Source organism: Balearica regulorum, chromosome 2 (genome assembly GCF_011004875.1).
Source record: "Balearica regulorum gibbericeps isolate bBalReg1 chromosome 2, bBalReg1.pri, whole genome shotgun sequence".
NCBI classification, from domain to species: domain Eukaryota; kingdom Metazoa; phylum Chordata; class Aves; order Gruiformes; family Gruidae; genus Balearica; species Balearica regulorum.
In genome coordinates, this window is record NC_046185.1 from 136,046,290 (window position 1) to 136,058,171 (window position 11,882).

Below are 11,882 nucleotides of genomic sequence, written 5' to 3' on the forward strand. Positions count from 1 at the left end.
TCCCTACATACGCATTTTTGCCTTCTTTCTTACTGCTGACTGGGGCTAAAACACTAGTCAGCGAGTGAAACTGAGCTTGAAAGTGCTATATTTCTCAGTTTATAACAGGAGAAAAACAGCTAAACTGTGCTGAACTGCTTTTGCTCTGCTGCTAGCCCCATGTATCAAATGCATTCATATGTGATCCGTAGCCACCCCGTCTTCACTTGGTGCCTGGTGTACTGCAACAGTCTGTAAATGATTTGCATGATTGGGGTGTAATGTTTTGCAGGAGGCCAGCACTACTTAACCCATTTTTTCTGTATGTGTGTGTGTGGTGGGTCTGCTGTGTGTTCCTGGTCGCCTGCAAAACTTAACACCGCAGCCCATCAAAGTATTTATAGACTCTCACAGTGGAACAGGCAGCAGAGGATCCACCACACGTACATGCTAAGGGAAATGCTATTATATGCTGGGCTTAAATCCCACTCCCATGTGAATTTGTTAGTGCTATCGGATTGATCCGAAGCTTTCTGAAACCAGAGGAAGGCCTTGCCACAGCTTCACCTGACTTCAGCCCGATCTTAGATTTTCAGCAGCTTGCAGTGCTGGCTGTCAGAGGAGAAAGCGAGTCTCCTGTGTCTCAGGAGCTTTTCAGTTTCCTATACTGATAGTAAGAAACGTTTTTTCCTTCCCCCTAAAACCCCTTATGGTGTGTTTTACAAGATTACCAGAGTGATACCTCATAGGGCCTGTATATAGTACAGTAACATATATTAACATGAATACATTTCATATTATGGACTTATTTGGTAACGTACTGTATTAAGAGACCACCTCTAAGAAACCTCTAACACATAATATACTTTTGCAGACAACTACATCTGTTAAATGGCATATTTCTGCCAGTGTTTTTGTACCAGTCCCATACAGGTGGCTGAGCTGGCTGCTAGCTTGAGCATTAGGTAGCTTTTTGAAAAACTTGGAGGGAAAGATGGTTGTGCTATCACTATTGGCATACTCAGTCTTGCCAGGAGCTTAGATCAGATAGTGGTAAGTGCTGAATGAAAACTCTTGCTTAAGCTGCAGTGATTGAATGTGTTGAAAATGCTCTTTATAACAAACTCTTCAGAGAATTTTTTGGTCCAGGAGTTTCTATTGATTATTCAGAATGATCTTGCTAACAATTTTTCTTAGAGAAAATAAAAAATGCTTGGAGAGGAAACAAGAGAAAAAGGAAATATAAAGCCTGGGTCTGTGGATGACAGAGGCATTAGCACCTAGCTCATATCCGTTCCAAATACCATTTGCTTATTTTACATCAAAAGAACAAACTGCTGGAGCAACAGTTAGAGCAGAGTTTTCACTTGCTGCCCTGGCATCTGGACTAGCACCTAGGCTGGAGTCATGTCGTCTGTCTGTTGGGATACAGTGACTGTATGGAGAATGGGTATTTTTCCACAGGAATTTTTACCCAGTCCAAAAAAAGTGTGAGCTGGGGGGTGGATTAACCACCTCACACAAAGAAGGGAACTGGACTCAGGTCACCTACCCGTTGCAGAACATGTGGATAATGGAGCTGTTTTAAAACTGCTCATTTAGGGGAATTCTGTCTGTTCTGTTCATGCTGGAGAAAGGATTTAATCCTATTTGGGATTTTGTTTGTTTGTGCTGTTTTGGGATCTTTTAAACAAAAGAATAACGTTTACCTTCAGTTTAAAAATCTGTGAATCTTAGATGAAAAGATAGACGCAATAGCATTAGGGACATAATCCTTACAGGCTCCAGGAGATTTAAAATACTTGTCTGTCGTCAGTGTATCCACACAGTCATGTTAAATGTTGATAGCTCTCCATTTTCTTATGACAAACTAGAAGAGCCGTGGTTGATCAATGCTACAGGGGAGAGAGAGATGCAGTACAGCATCACATATTTATGCATAGTTTTATCTGAGTTTGAGTTGACTGTAGCATGGATGTACAACCATTTAACGGCAGGGAATTAATTCAGATTTATAGAGTTCATTAACTAAGAGGTCTGCTAGCCGTTAGCACAGCAACAATTTCATTCTAGTGCCACTCATGTCTCTTCTCAGTCATTGCATCCTGAGTATCTAGATTTCTAAATTATTTCTGTTTTGAGGAGTATCCACTAATGAAGAATTGATTGCATTTTCTTAGTTCAGAAAGGAAGCAAGGCTGTGTATACGGAGGTTTAATTGTGAACCTGCTGGAGTAATTTTGAACCCAGCTACCTATCTGAACTCAAATGCTACCTGGATTATTTATGTATTACTTGAAAGGAAACCTAAAAATATTCAGAGAAATAGTTTTCTTATCTTTTGGAAAGATCGGCATAGCTATCTTCTTATTGAGGTTAATTGCTGCATTGATATTATGTATGAGATGTCACTTATCAATAGATCCTTTGGCACATGGATTCAAAAATGTGATGTGGAAGCATTTTAAGAAGAAAGGAGATTTCAGATTAATTTGTACTGTTAACAGAAAGGGAGGTTGCTTTAAGATGCAGATGCATGCCACTGCATATCTTGAGTAGGAAAAAATGCTTCTTCATAAATCTACCAGAGAATTCCTCCTGGTGAGATGAAACACCAGACCATGTTATGTGATTGATTTCTAGTAGTGGAAGCATCTCAGTCCCTCATCAGATCATCTTTTTAAATGAAAAATATTAATTGAAGAGGAAAATTTCAGATATTGAGGTTTTTGAGGCTAGATTCTCTACTCAGTTTCTCTGAGTGCAAATAAAACATCAGTATGTGACATCAGGCAAGTTTTGGAGGCACCTGGTATAGCCTTAGTGTAAGTTGCAGCATCCCGTGGAGCTTCAAATTAAAAGCAGCTCCTCTTCTACTGCCAATGTAGTCTTCTGCAAGATGCTTGCCAGAAGACAGACTATTTCAGCCCTTTTCTCTTCCCCTCGTGCCTGGTGTGCACCCAAGCCCACCCTGTGAAAGGGAGCAGCGGGCGTGCTCCATCACGCCATCCTGCTGCTGCCCCAGTCTTTTTTCCGTAAGGTGGCCGGGGTGTGATGTACAGCGCGAGTGTTGTCTTGTAGTGGGGTTTGTCTCTCTCTCCTCCTCTGTTTGGGTGGGAGAGGTGTCCATAGAGGAGTTAATCTTTTTTTAAATGACTGTGGTTATGTGGTAGCTACATGGGATTTGTGCCTAATTCTGGGGGGATTATTTGATCGTCGTTCTATGTATTCTTGATGTGTTTGGGTAGGGAGAGAAAAGCACAACTGTCACTCCCCAGTGATGCTCAGGCTACATCTATACTGGTAAGTAAAACAGGCCAGGGATGATTCTCATGTCCTAGGGCTAAAAGGCACAGCACGCCTCGTGTCCATATGGCTAAGTTCTTGTTTTCCCAAAAGAGGGTGGCCTCATTCAGCCTGTCCCTTCGGAGCAGTCCCTCGCCTGTGCTGTCCCCTGAACCATGCCCAGCCATTGTCTGGGAACATGTTAGCTGGCAGGAGCCACAGCTGTGCCAGGGAGCGGGCTCACAATGGAACAGCGAGGGCAGGGGCATGCCAGCGTGCCCATGCATGCCCTGGCCCTCTTTCCGTCCCTGGTACAAACGTAACCGTATCAATATTGATGTTCCCAAAGTTTAGCGGCATCTTTAAATCATGTTTTCAGGTTTCCCGTCAGCCATATAATCTAGGCTAACGTTACAGTTGTGTTCATTTTTAAAAACTGTATTAAATGGAAAGTCAAATAATATTACAGCAAAACAGAGTGCAAATAATGGAACACAGCTGTTATATTCTTTTGGAGGGATGCAGTAAAAGGCAGAGGTAATACCTGCCGAGGCTTTTTTTTTTTTTTTTTTTTTTTTTAGCTAAAAAGGGTAGTATGTGTTTTTTAAGTTATGCTTAAACTGAACTAGTACATATGTAAACTGAAATGCATGTATGTGAAGTTCCAGTTGGGGAAAAAAACATACTAAACAGATCGAAGCGAGGAAATGAATCGTTAGGGGAATGTCGGTAAATATTCAGATATCCTCACAGTTTCTTAAATAAATGCACATTTGTAAAATATCAGATTGCATATTCCAAACACAACTTTAACTCTGTCTCTGTATCCATTCCCAGTTTTATTCTGCAGACCAGAAAACCCCTACAGTCAGTAACTCTACATCAAATACATTCTGAATATGAGTTACAACCATCACACAATATGGTTATGTTGGAATATTTTTACTATTTAGTAACAGACAAAGTGGATATTTTATTTTGGAATCAAAGTGCTGTTATGTGGATTTATGGTTTATAAGGTTGGCAGCGTTTCTGAGTACTTTCTTTTCCAAAGTACATAAATATAAAGTGGTAAAAGTTTTGTTTTTAGCTTATAAATGCAGTTAATCATCTGTTCAAACAATAAAAAATTTCTATTTATTAATGGCCAAGAAATGTTAGGGGGTTTTGGTTTTCTTTTTTACAAAAGACTCATTTAAGTTAACTGGATGAAATGAATAGACAGTGAATATCACAATGGTTTAGGGGGGATCATGGCACACCAGTTGATCATGTGGAACTTCAGTCATTAATCCATTAAAGTCATTACTGCCTCCGAGTCTGATTTAAAGGTCACAGTCTTTTTTAAGGATTTTGTTGATGAGGAAAAGAACTCTTCGTGTTTGATCCATCCGGCGCGTGCACGGCGATGCACTCACTGCTGAAGTGCGTTCCCGGCTTGGAATTTGCGGCGCCGAGCAGTGGGTGGGCAATAACGTGCGAGAGCTCTTGTGGGCTACACGAGGATTTGTATTGATCGCTCCGTTCTTACATCCTGTTTTTTGTCGTGCTTACAATATATGCAAACACGTCAGGCAATTAGACATGTGAAGACCTAGTTCTGCTTGATTATTTGACTTCCTGTAACTAATAATGAGATTTTTGAAAGATTTAGTGTTATGCCATTGAGTATAACAGAGGATCGGAGGCCTGTGTGTGCAATGGAATTAGGTGTGGTAGATTAAATTTGTCCTGGCATCCTTAGTGAAGCCTCCCTGTAGGCACTATCAGCCGTAATCAGCACTGTTGCCAGAAATAACATTGCAGTGTCAGAAACACGAGTGTTTTAAGGGTATAGCCGGGGGACTTGACATGTTCGCTTATTTGTTTAGCTTTAAATTAATAAAGACCCACAAGATTCTTTTTCTTTTCTGGGTTGTTGTTGAGTTCTGTCATTTAAATTCTTTTTAATATGCTTCATAAACACTGCTGGCATCCAAATTATCTATAACTACTTAGGAAAAAGCAAAGTATCATTGTGGCACATTGAAACTATCAGCTTACGTGCACAGTAATGGCCTAAAATGAAATAAAATCCCAGCAGGATTCAGAGGAGAGGAAAGAATACTTAAGATATAACTTAACTATTATGTCAGTCAGCGTTATGCCTACGCTTTGAACAATGATGTGCTCTCTTTCAGTTGCTAAAATTTCATTTTCTGTTCTCTTTTTTTGTCATAATAAGGACTAGAAATGATGAACAAAAGTTATAAATTATGCACAGGCTATGACCATCAGATAGTATGGTAATGGTTCCTAGCATAAAAGTGAGATCTGATTCTCAGAAAGATACAGGATATACAATTATTTTGAAATTCCTGGAAGAGTCCAGTTTTTTTGCATTATTTACTGCCTCTTTCCAGTAAGACTGTGGCTGTGAGAATAAAGCAAGTTAAAATCGGCACATACTTGACCTTTGTGGCACCGATTTCTCCTGCACTCAGAGGCTGGCTCCTAGGCCCAGGTGCTGGACCAGACTGGGACAGTGTTACCGGGAAGGAGCAACAGCATAAATCTAAAAATTAGTAACCCTTATGATATAAATACTTTAAAGGATTGCCCTGTTGAAAGCTTGAGTACATGCTTCCCAATGTCATTTAACCATCGCCTGTAACCATATAAAATTAAGAATATCTTTTCTATTACATTTGTAATATTAAATAAGATAATGTATATTCACTTAAAGGATACACTTCTGGTTATTTCCAAAAAAACAGAGTTATGGGACCAATCTTATCTGACAGTTCCTGCCCTTGTATTGACTGATTCTTAAGAAAGGCAAAAACCAGAAGGTATCCTGAATAGTTATAATAATAGTATTAATAATTGGATTATTAGAAGTGAGGCAATTGTAAAACTTGCAAATGCATTTTAATTTGTGCTGCTTACTTTTTCTCTTTTTTTGAACAAATTGCAGTCCATCAGTCAATTTCAGTGTTGTTTATAGCCCACTTCTGCATGCAGGTTTCTGTACACATTACTGTGCCACACTGCCTGGGTTACAAATACTATTCAGAATTTTTTGCATCTCTTCCCTTCAGAACATGGAAATTAGTACTCAAGCCTTAGGTTTAGCTTTAGAAAAAGCTTTTTTCAGTCTAAAGGAATCTTATGGTGTCACTTTCAATCTCTCCTGTGAAAGTTAAATTTCTTTCTCTTGCTTCCTTTTATGTTCAAAAACTTACATAATTTATTACTGCAAAGGAATGTGTACTGCATCCAGTAACCAACAGAGGGTGTGGAAAGATTTATTGGGAGAAACATTAAGAGCATTCCTGGCCAGGTGTATTTTTTTTCCTTTTTTGTCAAATGGGAAAAAAAATATACACCTCCAGCCAACTTCAGATATGGCTGGAAGCCCATTTGGAAAACAGTGTCTGTAATTATGAAGTGCTTCTCAAGACAAACTGAACAAAAGGCGATGAGGGGCGCAAAGAGATTGGCACTGCTGCAGATCAAGAAATGTGTTGCTAGATCTTGAAAGCGATTGCAGTGTTTGCCGTCTGAGTGGGTGTAGTATGCACATAACTTCCGCTCTCCTTGTACGTTATATGGCAATTTAGACCTGTGGGAAATGAGGGAGTGAAACCCCTACCAGATTGGAGTAGTGGATTCTTTGCACCCTTGGTCCGTGACAAAAGGCACTGGAGGAGCAGGACCTGAGTACATTTCTGCTTAACTGAATGGGAGGTGTCACTCAGTAGACAGCAAGACACAGCTATGGTGAACATTTTTACTCTACGACAATTTCTTAGAACACTAATAAATCAGTTTACTGCATATTAGAATGTATACCGATGTGAGGAGTGTAATCTTTTGGGGGGGGGGGGGGTTTACAAATTGTAACAGCTTACTTATTTGATGATTTTTAGGACAAAATTCTAGTCAAATGCAAATATAATTTTTCCAGGAATGATAAAAGAATCAGGTATAAACTAGCTATTTCTAATGCTATCCAGTTACCTTTCTGGCATGTTTCCTGTCATTTACATGAAGCACAATGTTAATAAGAGCGTTACCATGGAATCATAGAATGGTTTGGGTTGGAAGGGACCTTAAAGATCTCTAGTTCCAACCCCCCCTGCCATGGGCAGCGACACCCTCCACTAGACCAGGTTGCCCAAAGCCCCATCCAACCTGGCCTTGAACACTTCCAGGGAGGGGGCATCCACGGCTTCTCTGGGCAACCTGTTCCGGTGCCTCACCACCCTCATTGTAAAGAATTTCTTCCTAATATCTAATCTAAATCTACTCTCTTCTAGTTTAGAACCGTTAACCCTTGTCCTATCGCTCCACACGCTTGTAAACAGTCCCTCTCCAGCTTTCCTGTAGGCTCCTTCAGGTACTGGAAGGCTGCTATAAGGTCTCCCCAGAGCCTTCTCTTCTCCAGGCTGACCAACCCCAAGTGTCTCAGCCTGTCTTCATAGGAGAGGTGCTCCAGCCCTCCAGTCAGCTTCATGGCCCTCATCTGGACCCATTTCAACACTGACAGTGTTCCAGGGCCACCTTTCTGCTTTCAGTTTTTCCTTCAACCCCAACTTCTTAGTCTCCAGCTGCCCTCCATGCTAGCTGAATAGGTAGGTCCCTTCAGCAGTAGCCTTATTCCTTAAAAAGCAGTTTTTAACATTATGTTTTTGTATAAGTTGTTGAAACTGTTTCCCCTTTCTCCATTAATCCAAGTTTCTTAAACATTATCTGCAAATTCTTCCTTGATCCAGCATCTTAGAAAAATAGTGGTGAAAAGATACAGAATCAAACTGGCCCATCTTGCCGCCCCAGGCAGGAGCTGTACCTGCATCCTGTTTTACATGTATGCAGGTCTCATACTATAGGACCCTAATGATGCGTTTCCTTGATCTGTCCAACAATCTGTTCCACTCTATACCAGTCCTTACTGTTTAAACAACTTTCCTGACTTCTTATATCCCAGTTTAAGTTCTCTTAAGCCCATTGCTTCCAGTTTTATCCATCATGGCTATCGAGAACAGCTTTTGCTTTCTCTTTGTAGCTCCCCTTCTGTATTTGAAAATCTTCTCGATTCTCCCAAGAGTTTTGTAGACCTTTCTTTTTCTCTGTTGCTTCACAGAAATTGTTCCTTCCTATTTCTTTCTCAAGGGATCTGTCTGTGCCTGGCTACACCTATTGATGTTTTCCTAGTGCGCAAATGAAAACGTTACTGGTAGCAAGAGGCCAACCTTTTATAGTCAATACAATTAAGAAAACTTGGCAATTAGACAAAGGACTCTTTCAAATGGGAGCTGGAGTGCTCACTTAGAAGCACAGAATCAAAGTCTCATTTTATGACTTCTTCCTGTGTTGGTCTCTATGCTCGCCTATCAAAACCAGACTACTTTTCATAGTTATGTGACACAAAGAGCAGCCTAAACTGCTGAAGTCTTCGTGCTTAAGTAAGTGCCCTTGTGAGTTTAAGAAGTTTGTAGACTACAGATGGGATTCAGAAGGTGCTTAAAGTTACAGGTCTTTAACTATGCTACTGGATTAAATACTCCATTTTGTTCCAATGTTTTCAAATCCAAATTTTTTACTACTTTTTAGATTTTAAAAATCAGTTAGGAAGCAAGTGACAGAATCGAGCTTCTGGTTTGGTGGTCTCTGCATAGATAGCATTAATTCTAGCAGTTAAAATACATTCCTCTCTAAAAAATAATTTTGCTTTTTAAATCATCGTGGAAATTGGAAAACAGATATTACTATGAAATTGTGTTCCTTAAAATATAAGTTTTAGAAGTTCTTCTGATAAGTGCAAATAAATGGTTGGGGTTTTTTTTCAACAATCATATGGTAATTTTGCGTACTTGAAAATTGATTTTAAATATCTGCTTTTTCCACTTTTGTTAACATATCGGTTTCCCTGCTCCCTTTTTTTCCCCTCCCCCAGGACCATTTGCTGCTTCAGGACACAGTAAATTCTGCTGCTGCTCTTATCATGGCGTTAATAAAGGACAGAAACCCGGAGCTGATCGGCCAGCTGTTGGTAGCATAAGACCACAAATCATGTGTAGCTTTTGGAAATGTTTCTTTTTCATCATCCATTCACCAAAGGTCTTGAATCATTTTACCCTTTGGTGAAAACTCTGGATTTATGATATTTACTATTAAGATCTTTTAACAATATATTTTTGATACCTAAAATGCAAGTCTGATATTATATATAAAGTGTAAAATGAAATACAAACCATTCTGAGATACACTGAGTACATACTGTGAGGAATGATACTGAAACATTTTTTGTGAGGTACTGATCATTTAAAAAGGTGCACAGAGGACACCAAAGCATTCATGCAGAATTGTCTTTAACCCGTGTATGTGTGTTGTACTCTAGGACTGCATGAATTAAATTTTATTTAAGATAAAATAATCCTAAAGCACAGTTCATCTTCTTTATATGAAATTATTTAAAAATTGCTGCTATGCCTATTAATGAATGTAGAGTTCATTACACAGTGTAGCCTTCATAACATCAACAGAAACGCACATTGCAAGAAGCATTTGAAGGTCAGGTCCCCGTGCTCCATGGAATGAAGGTAACCTTGAAACAAAAGATGTTCATGGGGACAACAAGGTGCTAAACCCCAGTTTTCCAGACATGGTACACTCTGGCTATAGCACTTGTAGCGCTACACCTCTTCAGTACCCATTTGCCATTATTCTGAAATAGCTCTAGTAGCTCCACTGAGTACTGTATTACACATGCTCTTTGTGTTTGCAAGTGTGTGTACGTATATGCATGTATGTGCATACACATGCTTAAAGGAAGAGAAAAGGGTTAAGACCAATAAAAATGTTTCACAACCCAGTCTGTAGGTAATGGAGAAATAGGAAGATTCTGTTAGCTCATCTACAAGAATACAATTTTCATCTCTTGCTGGTTGCATATGTATGTATTAAATAGCAGTGAAGAGAACTGAGTGTTATGAGCTCAAATATATGCTACGTTGATATTCAAGTGTGGAAGGCTGGGACAGGAAGGTGCGACGGTGAATGGTTATTACATAGAATATCTCCAGGTATCACAACCACTAAGAGCAATAACAAGAGGAGGACAGTCCCTGAAAACACCTCTCGCTCCCCATGCATCCGACTTAGGATTTCCAGCTCTCCTGCAACTCATGAAGGGGCTAGGTTGGTGTCTTACATACCTGCTGTGATTGGAATAAGGTCTTAGAAAAGTATCCCCACCAGAAGTGTCCAGTGATTCCCCTATTCAGTCTGTTCTGAGCGAGAGCACCATCAGTTCAGCAAGTTTGCCTCTGAAACCAGCACTCCTACCCTCACTCCCACCATGTTCCACTCCCTCTGGTCCTGAGACAAAACTTAGGATAGCATGGTCTGCCCTTGGTTCCCTTCCCCTTCACCTGGCTGTCTCTATCTCTGTTTTAATCCCTTTTAGAAGCTGATGTTGATCTCAAACTTCCTTCATTACGTGCTAAAATAGTTGTTGGTGACTGTTCTGTATCCAAAGCACACATTTTTATCCACACAGAAGTCATCCTAAGACAACTAACAAAGTTCTCATGCATCACCTCTTCCTTCTCTGTTGCTCTGTCTTCTGTACTTTGATTAATAATTTGTCCTTTTCTGACATAAAGACATACATAAGAATTCATATTAGCTCTGTGGATGGCTATACAATGGGCATATTTTATTCATATATGTATTCATGCCTGTTCGTATGCAGAGTACTCAAAAGAGGAACTAAAGAATTTATTATTGTTATTTGTAATGTAACAGGACAGCTTTCGCAAATAAGTTTTCTGAATTCGCTTTTACATTAATAAATTTGATGAAGGAATTCATCTCACAGGCTTTTGAAAGACTTGATGAAAGATGTCTCTTTGACTTTATTTTGTGAATCTTCACCTGAAGACTAAAGTACAATCTGTGATGTGTTTTCCCCAAATAATAAGCAAGTGAATTTAGAAAATCCTTCCTGTTTTCTATCCACTCTAATTTATACATTGTGATACTACCTTAGCACTGGTTTGTGCATAACATCATTTGCTTAAACAGATTCTTTTACTTTGTAGGGTTGTTTTACTTACCTAAATAACTCTCTCAAAAAGATTTCAATCCAATTTAAAATGTTACTGCAATGAACTGCCATAATGAAAAAATATATTATGGTTGTTTATAGACTTACTTACTTTGAAAAAAGAACAGAGAATGCACAACAAAAATTAAGTTTCAGATCATCAAATGTACATTGTACTAATCGTAAATGGAAGATAATAAGCTTTATTAATGTACTGTTAATCATTGCATTATGGATTTTTTTTATCTTTAACAATCTTTTTAAATAATCTACAAACACTGAAAAGTCTACTTTGCTGGAAGTAAATACACCAACAACAGAACTACTAAAACAGATCACGAAATACTAGAACTGCAGTTAAAAAAAAAAAAAAAGAAACTGGACTGTGATTAATGCTATTGTGTATGCAAACCAAATTTAAATGGTCTTTTGGATGACTGTTAAGACTAACAATGGGAATAAAGATATAAAATGAAATTAAGAAACCGGTTGATTGTTTTTTGTCTGTGCATAGCTTCTCACAAAT

The 11,882-nt window shown here is 39.1% G+C and overlaps 1 protein-coding gene across 2 annotated transcripts in view; it reads left to right on the plus strand.

Moving 5' to 3' along the window:
• Positions 1-11,624, plus strand: part of CRPPA (CDP-L-ribitol pyrophosphorylase A) — a 124,033-nt gene extending 112,409 nt beyond the window's left edge. For both annotated transcript variants that reach the window (XM_075746074.1, XM_075746075.1), the window contains one exon: positions 9,203-11,624. In XM_075746074.1, the coding sequence (XP_075602189.1) occupies positions 9,203-9,307 (105 nt within the window). In that variant the 3' untranslated portion in view covers positions 9,308-11,624. The remainder of the gene's footprint in view (positions 1-9,202) is intronic.
• Positions 11,625-11,882: the final 258 nt, after the last annotated feature.